This window comes from Salvelinus sp. IW2-2015, linkage group LG4p, assembly GCF_002910315.2.
Source record: "Salvelinus sp. IW2-2015 linkage group LG4p, ASM291031v2, whole genome shotgun sequence".
Taxonomy (NCBI): Eukaryota; Metazoa; Chordata; class Actinopteri; order Salmoniformes; family Salmonidae; genus Salvelinus; species Salvelinus sp. IW2-2015.
In genome coordinates this window covers 24,378,381-24,393,610 of record NC_036841.1, presented here as the reverse complement: position 1 = coordinate 24,393,610, position 15,230 = coordinate 24,378,381, and the positions used below count along the sequence as shown (strand labels likewise).

Here is a 15,230-nt window from a genome sequence, read left to right as displayed (position 1 = left end):
AGTGAAACTTTAAACAGAAATACAATTCTCTCACATTAACATCCTTATATAGCATCACATCATTTCACAAATAGTTTCATCTTTACTCATTCATTTTATACAATAATTAGATGCAGACCTCATAACTGAGACTCTTGTATAAACAGGGTTATGGTAATGCGGCTGTATTGTCTCTCATGAGTTGAACCAGTTCGTAGCTGGCTACTTCACCGAACTTTTATACATTCTCCAGAACATGAATATTGTTCAGTTCTCAAGTTCTGTGAGGTGGAAGAAATTCCTTTGTTCTCTCTATGAAAACTCACTCACTCTCTATACTGTCTGGCCATGAGGAAGAATCTCCTCCAGGAATTTATGACCTGCCTAACAGCAGCCTGGGTGTAGGAGAGAGCACAAGGATGAGCACAAGGATCACAAGGATGGACAGTTGATGTCTGGTTGGTGATCGCCGTTGCGGTCCCCCCCTCTGGTGGTTTACCTTGGTAGGCTCTCTGACAGCGGGGCATGCCGCCACCAGGATCGGCAGTGGGTGTCCGGATTTTGGATCGCCGTTCCGGACCTGTCGTCTGGTCGTCGTCCAGACTGGAAGATCTGGGAAGTAACTTAGGCAGATATTAACAACGCACACACACTCATGAAATACATATAATTACATTCACTCCCCAATGAGCGGCATTGTGGCACTAAGTGATGGTTGTATGGGGACTTTCTTTGTGGCTCTATCACTTCCTAAGTGTCAAAGGAACTGATCCGAAAAGGAATGAAAGCATAAACAAAAGATATACAAAATATAGTTCTCACACTTAAATCATCTAATTGGACTGTATTCTATATACGTCCAATGTTCTGGCAAAATGACTATCATGGCATTGTCTCTAATGCCATATCTAGGGGTTTTCTACTTGGTGTGTTGCTTAGGCACTATCCTAAGTTGATAACTATATGATAAGTCAACAGCTGTAAGGCACTAGTTTTGGGCAGTCTACAGAGATGACCTATGGACTTCTGGGAAGAGAGCTGGTGAGTGCTGTAGAGTCAAAGGCCTCAAAGTAAATGTTCAACTTTACTAAGGCTGGTATTTTGCTTGGACCCTTAAGTGATCCTATTATAAATCCTAATTGGATGTTCCGTTGTGCATGTGCGTTTATGCTTACACAAGCGCACATGTCAATGGAAGACAACCAAGTATCCTGGCAGATTACAACTTGTTCAGAATGAGTCTGACGTAGTCAGATAATTTTCAGGTCAATTCCTGGAGGTCGGTCAGAATTGGTGTCGGGAGTCTGTAGTAGTTTTTACAACAAGTCACTGTGTCGTCCACTATTGTAGTGGTGATAGGTATGAAGAAGTCTATTTCATAGCTATGTTATCCACGGAGGAGCTAACCTCACGACGGAAGTACTCTAACTATTGGATCAGTCGTACGTGGTGTGATCACGGTTCATGACTTCTAATAATTTTCCTCCTGAATTGAGGATTCTATTTATTAGTGACATGTGTGTTAACCATTGGAAGAGTATACTGGAGATTCCCTTCCATGTGTTGCACTCTGAGTGACTCCTATGTCGCTGTTGTCAAGGGTAATTTGATTGGTTAGGTCTCTAACCTTCTTACTGATTGTAGCTGGATTGACTGTTGCTGGTATTGGCATTGGTACTCAAGGGGACCAGTTATCCTACCGATTTATTCTGAAATATTATACTACCGGAACACATGATTGGAGCATTTTACTAGTTGTATTGTAGTTGAACCTACACATGGTTTCAAGGAATGATTATTGTTGCCATTTGTTTTGGAGGTGGACAAGTCCACTGGACTTCCTTTACGACCAGTGTGGTACACCTCAGTGCTTTCTTAGATGTTTTCTAAGATAATCCCCGTCTAGGGGGCTGTCTGTTCCTCACTGTTCTCATAGGCATCAAAAACCTTCCTCACCTCTCCCACAAACCCCTCCAGACTCACGCACATGGCCGGCTGTTCCCATATGGCAGTAGCCCAGGTGAGAACCCTCCCAGAAATCAGCGTTATGAGGTAGGCTATCTTGGAGTGATCAAAGGGGAAGGAGGAGGGGTGAAGCTCAAAACTGAGCTAAAAACACCCGACAGGTGCTCGGTTCTCCATTAAAGTGTTCCGGGGGAGGTAAGCGGGGCTCCCAGGAAGGTGGAGTGGCCGGTGGGGCGACGCTGCTAACCACTGAGTTACTGAGGGGCGGAGGGGTTACCACCGTGGCAGGCTGCCACCCAAGACTACCCGCGGAATTGCCCCAGCAGCATGTCCAACGCCCAGTCATGTCGCTCAGCCAACGTTTGGACCCTCTCTATAAGACCATAAAGCAATTCCTTGTGCCTACAAATGGAGGCTCCTTGGGAGGAGATGGCGTTGCGCAGCTGGCCCGGGTCTGCTGGGTCAGTAATGGCCAGTTCGTACTATCAGGCAGAGGTCAATAATCCAGAGGTGGGGAAAAGGTACAGGTCGGCAGAGTGGTCAGGCAGGCGGGCTCAGAGTCAGGACAGGCAAGGGTCAAAACCAGGAAGGCGAGAAAAAGAGAGACTGGGAAAAGCAGGCACTGAGAACAAAAACGCTGGTTGACTTGATAAACAAGATGAACTGGCAACAGACAAACAGAGAACACAGGTATAAATACACAGGGGATAATGGGGAAGATGGGCGACACCTGGAGGGGGGTGGAGAACAATTACAAAGACAGGTGAAACAGATCAGGGTGTGACACTGTAACCTAATAACCAACGTACTAGCTTGCTATAAAGTTATCAACCACAGTATGAATTAAATAGGTCATTGATGCTGACTGATTCCCTAATTTCCTGAGGGCAACATTTATCTTAGAATAGCTATTTATATAGCCTAATGTAAGATAATCACAGCATGTTTGATATGATGTGGCAGTAAATAACATTTAATGTGTCAAATGTATTATCAAGTAGATCAAGAAGAGCTTGTTTTAGTCAACCGTCCATACGGAGTCCAAATGTTCAAACGGAAACCGTCTCGACATCACAAAGTTGCCATCTTTCTGTGTCTGCAGTTCATAGCCTCAACACTTCCTCAAAACATTCACCCGAGATTTTGACATTTGAGCAAAGAAAAGTTCAACATTGACAGTATAATTTCGGATAATTCTATTTTCTGCTTTTTTCTTACTGGAATGTTTTGTGTGAAAGAACTTTGGAAAGAACTGAACCCAAATAATAGTAATTGATTTCAGTCCACAAAAAATTAAATAAATAAATTGTGCTGTCTGGGATTGCTTAATATAAGGATTTTGAAATGATTTAGACTTTTTTATTTTACTTTTAATACTTAAGTATATTTTAGCAATTACATTTACGTTTGATACTTAAGTATATTTAAAACCAAATACACTATTACCCAAGCGGTATTTTACTGGGTGACTTTCACTTTTACTTGAGTATGACAACTGGGTACTTTTTCCACCACTGCCTACACACAATGCTCTGTAACGTCAACGTGGATTATGTTTTTTGAAAATTTTACAAAGTAACTAAAAATTAAAATCTGAAATGTCTTGAGTCAATAAGTATTCAACCCCTTTGTTATGACAAGCCTAAAAATGTTCAGGAGTAAAAATGTGCTTAACAAGTCACATAATAAGTGTGTGCAATAATAGTGTTTAATCTGATTTTTGAATCGCCTTATCTCTGTACACCACACATAAACTCAGCAAAAAAAGAAACGTCCCTTTTTTAGGACCCTGTCTTTCATAGATAATTTGTAAAAATCCAAATAATTTCACAGATCTTCACTGTAAAGGGTTGAAACACTGTTTCCCATGCTTGTTCAATGAACCATAAACAATTAATGAACATGCACCTGTGGAACGGTCGTTAAGACACTAACAGCTTACAGACGGTAGGCAATTAAGGTCACAGTTATGAAAACTTAGGACACTAAAGAGGCCTTTCTACTGACTCTGAAAAACACCAAAAGAAAGATGCCCAGGGTCCCGTGAACATGCCTTAGGCATGCTGCAAGGAGGCATGAGGACTGCAGATGTGGCCAGGGCAATAAATTGCAACGTCTGTACTGTGAGACGCCTAAGACAGCACTACAGGGAGACAGGACGGACAGCTGATTGTCCTCGCAGTGGCAGACCCTGTGTAACAACACCTGCACAGGATCGGTACATCCGAACATCACACCTGCGGGACAGGTGCAGGATGGCAACAACAACTGCCTGAGTTACACCAGGAATGCACAATCCCTCAATTAGTGCTCAGACTGTCCGCAATAGAATGAAAGAGGCTGGACTGAGGGCTTGTAGGCCTGTCGTAAGGCAGGTCCTCACCAGACATCACCGGCAACAACGTCGCCTATGGGCACAAACCCACCGTCGCTGGACCAGTCAGGACTGGCAAAAAGTGCTCTTCACTGACGAGTCGTGGTTTTGTCTCACCAGAGATGATGGTCGGATTCACGTTTATCGTCGAAGGAATAAGCGTTACACCGAGGCCTGTACTCTGGAGCAGGATCAATTTGGAGGTGGAGGGTCCGTCATGGTCAGGGGCGGTGTGTCACAGCATCATCGGACTGAGCTTGTTGTCATTGCAGGCAATCTCAACGCTGTGCGTTACAGGGAAGACATCCTCCTCCCTCATGTGGTACCCTTCCTGGAGGCACATCCTGACATGACCCTCCAGCATGACAATGCCACCAGCCATACTGCTCATTCTGTGCGTGATTTCCTGCAAGACAGTAATGTCAGCGTTCTGCCATGGCCAGTGAAGAGCCCGGATCTCAATCCCATTGAGCACGTCTGGGACCTGTTGGATCGGAGGGTGAGGGCTGGTGCCATTCCCCCCAGAAATGTCCGGGAACTTGCAGGTGCCTTGGTGGAAGAGTGGGGTAACATCTCACAGCAAGAACTGGCAAGTCTGGTGCAGTCCATGAGGAGGAGATACACTGCAGTACTTAATGCATCTGGTGGCCACACCAGATAATACTGACTGTTATTTTGATTTTGATCCCCCCTTTGTTCAGGGACACATTATTCCATTTCTGTTAGTCACATGTCTGTGGTACTTGTTCAGTTGTTGAATCTTATGTTCATACAAATATTTACACATGTTAAGTTTGCTGAAAATAAACGCAGTTGACAGTGAGAGGACATTTCTTTTTTTGCTGAGTTTACAATTATTTGTAAAGTCACCAGTCGAGCAGTGAATTTCAAACACAGGTTTTCCAATGCCTTGCAAAGAAGAGCACCTATTGGTAGATGGGTACAAATAAAAAAAAGCAGACATTGAATATCCCTTTGAGCATGATGAAGTTATTCATTACACTTTGGATGGTGTATCAATACACCCAGTCACTACAAGGATACAGGTGTCCTTCCTAACTCAGTTGCCGGAGAGGAAGGAAACAGCTCATGGATTTTACCATGAAGCCAATGGTGACTTTAAAACAATGGCTGTAATAGGAGAAAACTGAGGATGGCTCAACAACATTATAGTTACTCCACAATACTAACCTAAATGATAGAGTGAAAGAAAGGAAGCCAGTAAAGAATACAAATATTCCAATGCATGCATCCTGTTTGCAATAAGGCACGAAAGTAAAACTGCAAAACATGTGGCAAAGTAATGAACTTCATGTCCTTAATACAAAGTGTTATGTTTGGGGCAAATCCAACACGAGTACCACTCTTCATATTTTCAAGCATGGTATTCATGTTATGGGTAGCTTTTAATCGGCATAATTTCAGCAGGACAGTAACCTAAACCACAAGGTCAAATACACACTGTGATTGCTTACCAAGAATGTTCCTGAGTGGCCTAGTTAGAGTTTTGACTTACATCGGCTTTAACATCTAATGCAAGGCTGTCTAGCATTGATCAACAACCAACTTGACAGAGCTTGAAGAATTAAAAAAATTATAATGTCCATATATTGTATAATCCAGGTGTGCAAAGCTATTAAAGATTTACCCAGAAATAGTCACAGCTGTAATCACTGCCAAAGGTGATTCTAAAATGTATTGACTCAGGGGTGTGAATACTTATGTAAATTAGATATTTCTGTATTTAATTTTCAATAAATTAGCAAAAATCTCCTTTTTTTTTTTACTTTGTCATTGTGGGGTATTGTGTGTAGATTGGTGAGAAAAATATATATTTATAACATTTTGAATTCAGGCTGTAACACAAAAAAAAGTGGAATAAGTCAAGGGGTATGAATACTTTCTGAAGGCACTGTATAGCCTATGCCAGGTGTGAGTCATGCAGCAAATGTAGCCCAACCACAAATGGTAACAAGGTTCTAAAATTATGTCACCTTCATCACAGTGTTCCTAGAAATGTAAATGTTTTTAGAGGGAGACTGCAAAGTGCTCATCTAGCAGAATGTGTTTTTTCCCCTTCTGAAACGGATACCGTGGTAATAGAAAGAATGTTGATTGCCTCATCAGTCACATCCTGTCATTTTGAGGAAGCCAAGCATTCATTCTGGGTTAGTTTAGTGCAGTTAACACTTAACTACCATCAGAGTTGGTCAGAGTCCAGATAGGCTTCTTTAAGATTACATTAGACTGAACTCTAAAACCAAACAACATCAACACAAAATGCTACAGAGGGCAGCCTCAAATGTTTCAGACAAACCAAAGCCCAGTAAACCAAAGGTAGGTGGAAACACATTATTTCTAAGTAGCATGTTTAAATACATTGAATTGATAACTATTTGTGTAGAATTGAAAACTCTTTAGTGCTAACTACCCACAATAGTTAGCACTAAAATGTGATTCTAACTAAAAGAAGAAGCAATGTCTTTGACTGATGATCAGTAGAAAGAAGACATTGGTCATCTGTGTGGAAGTGCAGCAGATATATGGTCAAAGTTGTGAGGAGGGGGAGGGTCCGTCAAATTACTCAAAAGGTTCCCTAGATTGCTGCAGTGTGTGGTCCTGGTATTTAATAGGGGTTTACTGGAATTATTCATTAAATACTTTTAGGTTTATGAAAAATTAGAAAATCTATTAACTGTACCTCACAAGCACATCATGATAGAGATACAAGCATAGTGCAAATGGGATTGAGTTCAAGTAGCCTCACGTGCCAGACTTCTAGGCTCAAGACACATTGCTCAAGACAATGGCGCAGTATTACTGTAAATCAAGGGAGTAGGATAACATAATTCATTACCATTGAATTGTTCCCTCATAGGCATAATATGAAACGTAAAAGGAAAGGAAATCATCAAAAACCCATAGTGATTGGGTGGGATGGGGGTGCAACATGTATTGCATAATGTTCCAGATTGGGTCCTGACTCCTGCTGCCACTGTGGCAAACACATATTCAATCTGTCATCTGTGATCTCTCCATGCAGCGCTCCACCAGTTTTGGGCGATTTGACGGCATCAGACAACCATCACCAGCCAGACTAGAGGAAAATGTAACAAAAGTGACAGAGGAGTCTGGATGTGAGAGTTCTGATCAGACCAAACAAGGTAGCCTGGGGAAGAAGATGAAGGCCATCTCTCTAACCATGCGCAGGAAGATGGGCAAGAAGCACTTCAAAACCTTCTCTGAGGAAGCTGTGAGTCACACTACAGACTGCCTCTTTCTCATCCTACACAGTACTTATATTTGCATAGTGTATCAACACATCTAGAGGCTCTTAAAATATTGTATATTTTCCATCTGACTGGCTATAACCCACATCCTCAAATGCAACATTGTGACGTCTACCTATGTCATAAGAAAACTCTTGTAAAATACGCTATATATACAAAAGTATGTGGACACCCCTTCAAATTAGTGGATACGGCAATTTCAACCACACACATTGCTGACAGGTGTATAAAATCGAGCCCACAGCCATGCAATCTCCATAAACAAACAATGGCCTGACTGAAGAGCTCAGTGACTTTCAATGTGGCACCGACACAGGATGCGACCTTTCCAACAAGTCAGTTCTTCAAATTTCTGCCCTGCTAGAGCTGCCCTGGTCAACTGTAAGTGCTGTTATTGTGAAGTGGAAACTTCTAGGAGCAACAACGGCTCAGCCGCGAAGTGGTATGCCACACAAACTCAAAGAACGGGACCAGCGAATGCTGAAGCACGTAATGCGCAAAAATCGTCTGTCCTCGGGTGCAACACTCACTACCAAGTTCCAAACTGCATCTGGAAGCAACGGCAGCACAATAACTGTTAGTTGGAAGCTTCATGGCCAAGCAGCCGCACACAAGCCTAAGATCACCATGCGCAATGCCAAGCTTCGGCTGGAGTGGTGTAAAGCTCGCCACCATTGGAGTAGTGGAAACTTGTTCTCTGGAGTGATGAATCACGCTTCACCATCTGGCAGTCCAATGGATGAATCTGGGTTTGGTGGATGCCAGGAGAACGCTACCTGCCCCAATGCATAGTGCCACCTGTAAAGTTTAGTGGAGGAGGAATAATGGTCTGGGGCTCTTTTTCATGGTTCGGGCTAGGCCCCTTAGTTCCAGTGAAGGAAAATCTTAACACTACTGCATACAATGACATTCTAGACGATTCTGTGCTTCAAACTTTGTGTCAACAGTTTGGGAAGGCTCTTTGCTGTTTCAGCATGACAATGTCCCCTTGTCCCCACTGTCCCCACAAAGCAAGGTCCATACAGAAATGGTTTGTCAAGATTGGTGTTGAAGAACTTGACTGAACTGCACAGAGGCCTGACCTCAACCTCATCGAACACCTTTTGGGATGAATTGGAATGCCGACTGCGAGCCAGGGCTAATCGCCCAACATCAGTACCCGACCTCACTAATGCGCTTGTGGCTAAAGGGAAGTAAGTCCCTGCAGCAATGTTCCAACATCTATTGGAAAGCCTTCCCAGAACAGTGGTAAGCTGTTATAGCAGCAAAAGGGGGACCAACTCCATATTAATGCCATGATTTTGGAATGAGATGTTCGACGAGCAGGTGTCCAAATACTTCTGGTCATGTAGTATAAGTCTGGCCAAGCAATACTCAATTTGTGTTGAAATTAGGTCTAAGTGACAAAATAGTATCCAACAACCTGGTCAGTATTTGTAAGTGGCTATGTTGAATTGTTAACCTAATGACACTTCCTTCCTTATATAAATGGCACTGTTATTTATATAGCAAAGGAATCGACCCTGAGATGATTTAGCTGACTCACATAGTGGCTTGTCCATCTTGTATTTCCCCATGCAGGGTGAGGACACTGACAGAGACCTAGAGGAGGAAACAGAGAGCAGTCTTCCTGTTGAGAAAGGCTCTGAAGAGACCAGCAACTCTCTGGAGAGCCTCTACAGCGGACAGAGCTCCTCCAGTAAGTCTTCTCCTGTTATGCGTGTGTAGCGGAGGCGAAGTCATGTGCAGGAGAGCAGAGTGTAGCAAACAGGCACACTTTATTTCCGTTCCAAAATAGACAGCACAAAAAAAAACATATAAGTGCCAAAACTAAGGCGAATAACAACAGTAATGCGCCTGAACAAACCACGTAACAATAAACAATTACACACAAAGACATGATGGGATACAGAGGGTTAAATACATGTAAATTGATTGGGGAAATGCAAACCAGGTGTGTATGGAACAAGACAAGACAAATGGATAAATGAAAAATGGAGCGGCGATGGCTAGAAAGCCGGTGATGTTCGGGCGGCAAGGAGAGGAGCCGACTTCGGCGGAAGTCGTGACATCTCCACAGGGATGTCAACAGAAAGTCATGTCTCTCCTCATACAAGTCTGTAAATGAAGTTACACGTTTGTAAATTAAGGATAAGCTAATGTCATGTGTTTTCATGAGTTTTATTTTACCATTGTATGACCATATTATTAAGATGGCCCCGGAGAAGAAGGATGACGTTTTACGGGTTCCTATCCAAATGTTTCTTTGCGTTGTTTCTTCGCGTTGTTTTTTTGCGTTGTTTATAACTTATTTTTTTACTTATTTTGTATTTTGTACATAATGTTGCTGCTCTCTTATGACCGAAAATAACTTCTGGACATCAGAATTGCGATTACTCAACACGAATTGGCAGAATCCTTTTTTTCCTTTAACGAGTCTGACGAGCCCAACGTGAATGACATACTACTTTCCCGGGAACAAGCCCAGATCCCTGTCATTTGCATGAAGAGAAGGCAGAGAAAATGGGCCGGAGGGCGGACTGTCTACTGAGAATTCGTAGGCGATCGAATAAACCCCCACTGCCTTCCATTCTGCCTGCAAACGTGCAATCTTTGGAAAATAAAATCAATGAACTACGAAAGATTAAACTACCAACGGGACATTCAAAACTGTAATATATTATTAGAGTCGTGGCTGAATGATGACATTATCAACATACAACTGGCTGGTTATATACTGTATCGGCAGGATAGAACAGCGGCATCTGGTAAGACAAGGGGTGGCGGACTATGTATTTTTGTAAACAACAACTGGTGCAAGATATCTAAGGAAGTCTAAGGAAGTGGAGTAAAGGTTTTGCCTGAGGTAGAGTATCTCATGATATGCTGTAGACCACACTATCTATCTAAATAGTTTTCATCTGTATTTTTTGTGGCTGTCTACATACCACCACAAACTGATGCTGGCACTAAGACCGCACTCAATGAGCTGTATTCCGCCATAAACAAACAGGAAAACGCTCACCCAGAGTCGGCGCTCCTAGTGGCCGAGGACTTTAACGCAGGAAAACTTAAATCGGTCTTACCAAATTTCTATCAGCATGTTAAATGTGCAACCAGAGGGGAAAAAAACTCTAGACCACCTTTACTCCACACACAGAGACACATACAAAGCTCTCCCTCGCCTTGCATTAGGCAAATATAACCATAATTCTATCCTCCTGATTTCTGCTTACAAGCCAAAATTATAACAGGAGCACCAGTGACTCAATGAATGATAAAGTGGTCAGATGAAGCAGATGCTAAGCTACAGGACTGTTTTGCTAGCACAAACTGGAAAATGTTCCGGGATTCCTCCGATGGCATTGAGGAGTACATCACATCAGTCATTGACTTCATCAATAAGTGCATCGATGACGTCATCCCCACAGTGACCGTAGATACATACCCCAACCAGAAGCCATGGATTACAGGCAACATCCGCACTGAGCTAAAGGCTAGTGCTGCCACTTACCAAGGAGCGGGGCTCTAACCCGGAAGTTTATAAGAAATCCCGCAATGCCCGCCGACGAACCATCAAACAGGCAAGTGTCAATACAGGACTAAGATCGAATCGTACTACACCGGCTCTGACGCATGTCGGATGTGGCACGGCTTGCAAACCATTACAGAATATAAAGGGAAGCACAGCCGAGAGCTGCCCAGTGACACGAGCCTACCAGACGAGCTAAACTACTTCTATGCTCGCTTCGAGGCAAGCAACACTGAAACATGCATGAGAGCATCAGCTGTTCCAGAAGACTGTGATCACGCTCTCTGCAGCCGATGTAAGTAAGACCTTTAAACAGGTCAACATTCACAAGGCCGCAGGGCCAGATGGATTACCAGGATGTGTACTGCGAGCATGCGCTGACCTACTGGCAAGTGTCTTCACTGACATTTTCAACCTCTCCCTGTCCAAGTCTGTAATACCAACATGTTTTAAGCAGACAGCCATAGTCCCTGTGCCCAAGAACACTAAGGTAACCTGCCTAAATGACTACAGACCCGTAGCACTCACATCTGTAGCCATAAAGTGCTTTGAAAGGCTGGTCATGGCTCACATCAACGCCATTATCCCAGAAACCCTAGACCCACTCCAATTTCCATACCACCCTAACAGGTCCACAGATGATGCAATCTCTATTGCACTCCACACTGCCCTTTCCCACCTGGACAAAAGGAACACCTATGTGAGAATGCTATTCATTGACTACAGCTCAGCTTTCAACACCATAGTGCCCTCAAAGCTCAGGACCCTGGGACTAAACACTGCAACTGGATCCTGGACTTCCTGACAGGCCGCCCCCAGGTAGGAAGGGAAGGTAGCAACACATCCGCCACGCTGATCCTCAACACAGGGCTGCATTTTTTACCTTTATTTAACTAGGCTAGTCAGTTAAGAACAAATTCTTATTTTCAATGACGGTGTAGGAACAGGTGGTTAACTGCCTGTTCAGGAGCAGAACAACAGATTTGTACCTTGTCAGCTCGGGGATTTGAACTTGCAACCTTTCGGTTACTAGTCCAACGCTCTAACCACTAGGCTACACTGCCGCCCCATGTGCAGTCCCCTCTTGCACTCCGTGTTCACTCATGATTGCACGGCAAGGCACGATTCGAACACCATCATTAAGTTTGCCGATGACACAACAGTAGGCCTGATCACTGACAATGACGAGACAGCCTATAGTGAGGAGGTCAGAAACCTGGCCCTGTGGTGCCAGGACCACAACCTCTCCCTCAACGTGATCAAGACAAAAGAGATGATTGTGAACTACAGGAAAAAGAGAATCGAACATGCCTCCATTCTCATCTACGGGCTGTAGTGGAGCAGGTTGAGCTTCGAAATCCTTGGTGTCCACATCACCAACAAACTAACATGGTCCAAGCACACCAAGACAGTTGTTAAGAGGGCACGAAAAAACCTATTCCCCCTCAGGAGACTGAAAATATTTGGCATGGGTCCTCAGATCCTCAAAAGGTTCTACAGCTGCACCATCGAGAGCATCCTGACTGGTTGCATCACTGCCTGGTATGGCAACTGCTCGGCCTCCGACCGCAAGGCACCACAGAGGGTAGTGCGTATGGCCCAGTACATCACTGGGGAAAAGCTTCCTGCCATCCAGGACCTCTATACCAGGCGGTGTCAGAGGAAGGCCCTAACAATTGTTAGACTCCAGCCACCCTAGTCATAGACTGTTCTCTCTGCTACCGCACGGCAAGCGGTACCAGAGCGCCAAGTCTAGGTCCAAGAAGCTTCTAAACAGCTTCTACCCCCAAGCCATAAGACTCCTGAACATCTAATCAAATGGCTACCCTGACTATTTGCATTGTCATTTTAATAACTCTACCTATATGTACATATTACCTCAATTACCTTGACTAACCGGTGCCCCCGCACATTGACTCTGTATCGGTATCCCCCTGTATATAGTCTTGCTATTGTTATTTTACTGCTGCTCTTTAATTGTTACTTTTATTTCTTATTTGTTTTTTTTCTTCACTGCATTGTTGGTTAGGGGCTCGTAAGTAAGCATTTCACTGTAAGGCCTACAACTGTTGTATTCGGTGCATGTGACAAATAACATTTTATTTTATTTTATTATTACCATCATATTACAATATTAGGATAGGCTTGTAACCTTCCCTCCAACACAAGGATACACACACAACCTATTCTTGGTCCAGGGGTAAATCTGTGCAGTGTAATCATATTGTGATGTATTGTCCCCTGTTGGCTCAGGTGGTTTGGCCAGCGTCTCAGATGGTTCCAGTACCAGAGACAGTCTGAGACTAGAAGAGGACGGCTCCTACAATGGACACTTCTGTGGTAGAGCACGGGTCCACACAGACTTTGTTCCCAGCCCATATGACACTGACTCCCTCAAACTCAAGGTAGACAGAAGATAATGCTTCCAGAATGGGTGTATTGTGAAATGCCATGAAAGCTGTTTGTAAGAGCTGTTTCATGATCTATATGTATGAGTCCAATATATTGATATCTCTTCCCAGGTTGGAGACATTATCAGCATCATCAGTAAACCTCCCATGGGCATATGGACGGGGATTCTGAACAACAAAGTAGGCAACTTCAAGTTCATCTACGTTGACATGCTCATGGAGAAAGAAAGAGAGGAGGAGGCACCAAAGATCAGGCCTCAGAGGATGAGCAAGAGACCACGACCAAAGACACTATTGGAACTACTGGAGCGGCTAAATCTAGAGGTGAGTGCTTGGATGGCATGGCTAGAAGGGATCCATCTATTGTCAAATTAACTTCAGATTTTACTTTTCGTAGCAGGTTAGGAGAATTAACCTAGCAGGTTAGAATAATTGGGTTAAGGTAAGGAAAAGGGTTATGGTTAGCTAAAATGACGTTAATTTGACAAAAGCTGGATAGCTTCTAGCCATGGTCAAGCTCTGACCCTGTTAAAATGACTTCCAAATACCGACACATTTTGTTCTTTCCTCTTTACAGTAACCAATCAGTGTTGTCTCAATTACACAACAAACATTTGTAATATGCATAAACATAACCTAAAGCACTCAAAGGTGAACAGATTAGTATAAGATTATGAAAGGTAGATGAGATTGACAGTGGAACTGTATCTTGTTTATTCAAGGAGTATGCATCTGCACTGCTTCTGAATGGCTACCAGACAGTAGAGGACCTGAGGCACCTGCAGGAGAAACACCTTATAGAGCTGAACGTGATGAATCCAGAACACAGAGGCAGGCTGCTGGCTGCTGTCGACTGCAGATATACAGAGAGTGAGTAGCAAAACCAATTTCTATTGTAGCCTAGCCCTACTGTATTTATATTGGGGCAAAGGGAATAGCCAATTGTACCACAGATATTTTATGCTGCGCAGCACTACACTCAGGAAGTAACATCTTGATCTTTGTATGTTATAATAAGCAGATGCTTATCGCTGCGGTTATTTTAGAATTGCTCATCCTGCTGAGTTGGCACCAGTCAGAGAGAAACTGCTTAAAGAGGCAAAATGTCTTCCTCTATAAAACACTGCAAGGCTCTGAAACGTAAAATGAAACAAAGATTGGTCTCTAATCCCGATTAGGAAATGAGCAATACTAGACAGTTTCTGTCAGCTGCTTACAAAACGGGATGCGTTCAATTAGCATAAAGGTTATTTATGTTTGTGTCCCCACATAACACCATTTATGTTGGTCTAAATTAAGGTCATAAATGTGTGTTTGGGCTTATTTCGGACCAAACAGATGGCACTGCCACCCTGGCTGAACCAGATATCGTGACTGTGGGATAGTTTCGGACCAAACAGATAGCACTGCCACCCTGGCTGAACCAGATATTGTGACTGTGGGATAGTTTTGGACCAAACAGTTGGCACTGCCACCCTGGCTGAACCAGATATCATGACTGGATGTTGGCTAGCCCTGGCAAAGATTACCAGCCAGGGATGAATGTAGTCATTAAATCAAGCTTAATTCCATTTGGATGGTTGAGAATGGCAACCCGAATTAATTTAAATTGACTTGGATTGGGGCAGTTAACCTGGCAACCCGCAGGTGTCTGTCTGGGTCTGAGGATCCAACCAACC

The 15,230-nt window shown here is 43.5% G+C and overlaps 1 protein-coding gene across 2 annotated transcripts in view; it reads left to right on the top strand.

Moving 5' to 3' along the window:
* Positions 1 to 15,230, top strand: part of LOC111960736 (SAM domain-containing protein SAMSN-1-like) — a 38,361-nt gene that overhangs the window by 22,825 nt on the left and 306 nt on the right. Inside the window, exons 1-6 of one of the 2 annotated variants that reach the window (XM_023982932.2) lie at positions 6,499 to 6,655; positions 7,362 to 7,571; positions 9,190 to 9,307; positions 13,394 to 13,545; positions 13,663 to 13,875; positions 14,274 to 14,421. In XM_023982932.2, the coding sequence (XP_023838700.1) occupies positions 6,599 to 6,655; positions 7,362 to 7,571; positions 9,190 to 9,307; positions 13,394 to 13,545; positions 13,663 to 13,875; positions 14,274 to 14,421 (898 nt within the window). In that variant the 5' untranslated portion in view covers positions 6,499 to 6,598. Of the gene's footprint in view, positions 1 to 6,498; positions 6,656 to 7,361; positions 7,572 to 9,189; positions 9,308 to 13,393; positions 13,546 to 13,662; positions 13,876 to 14,273; positions 14,422 to 15,230 lie in introns of those variants that run through there. The other variant, XM_023982930.2, reaches the window with a different exon arrangement.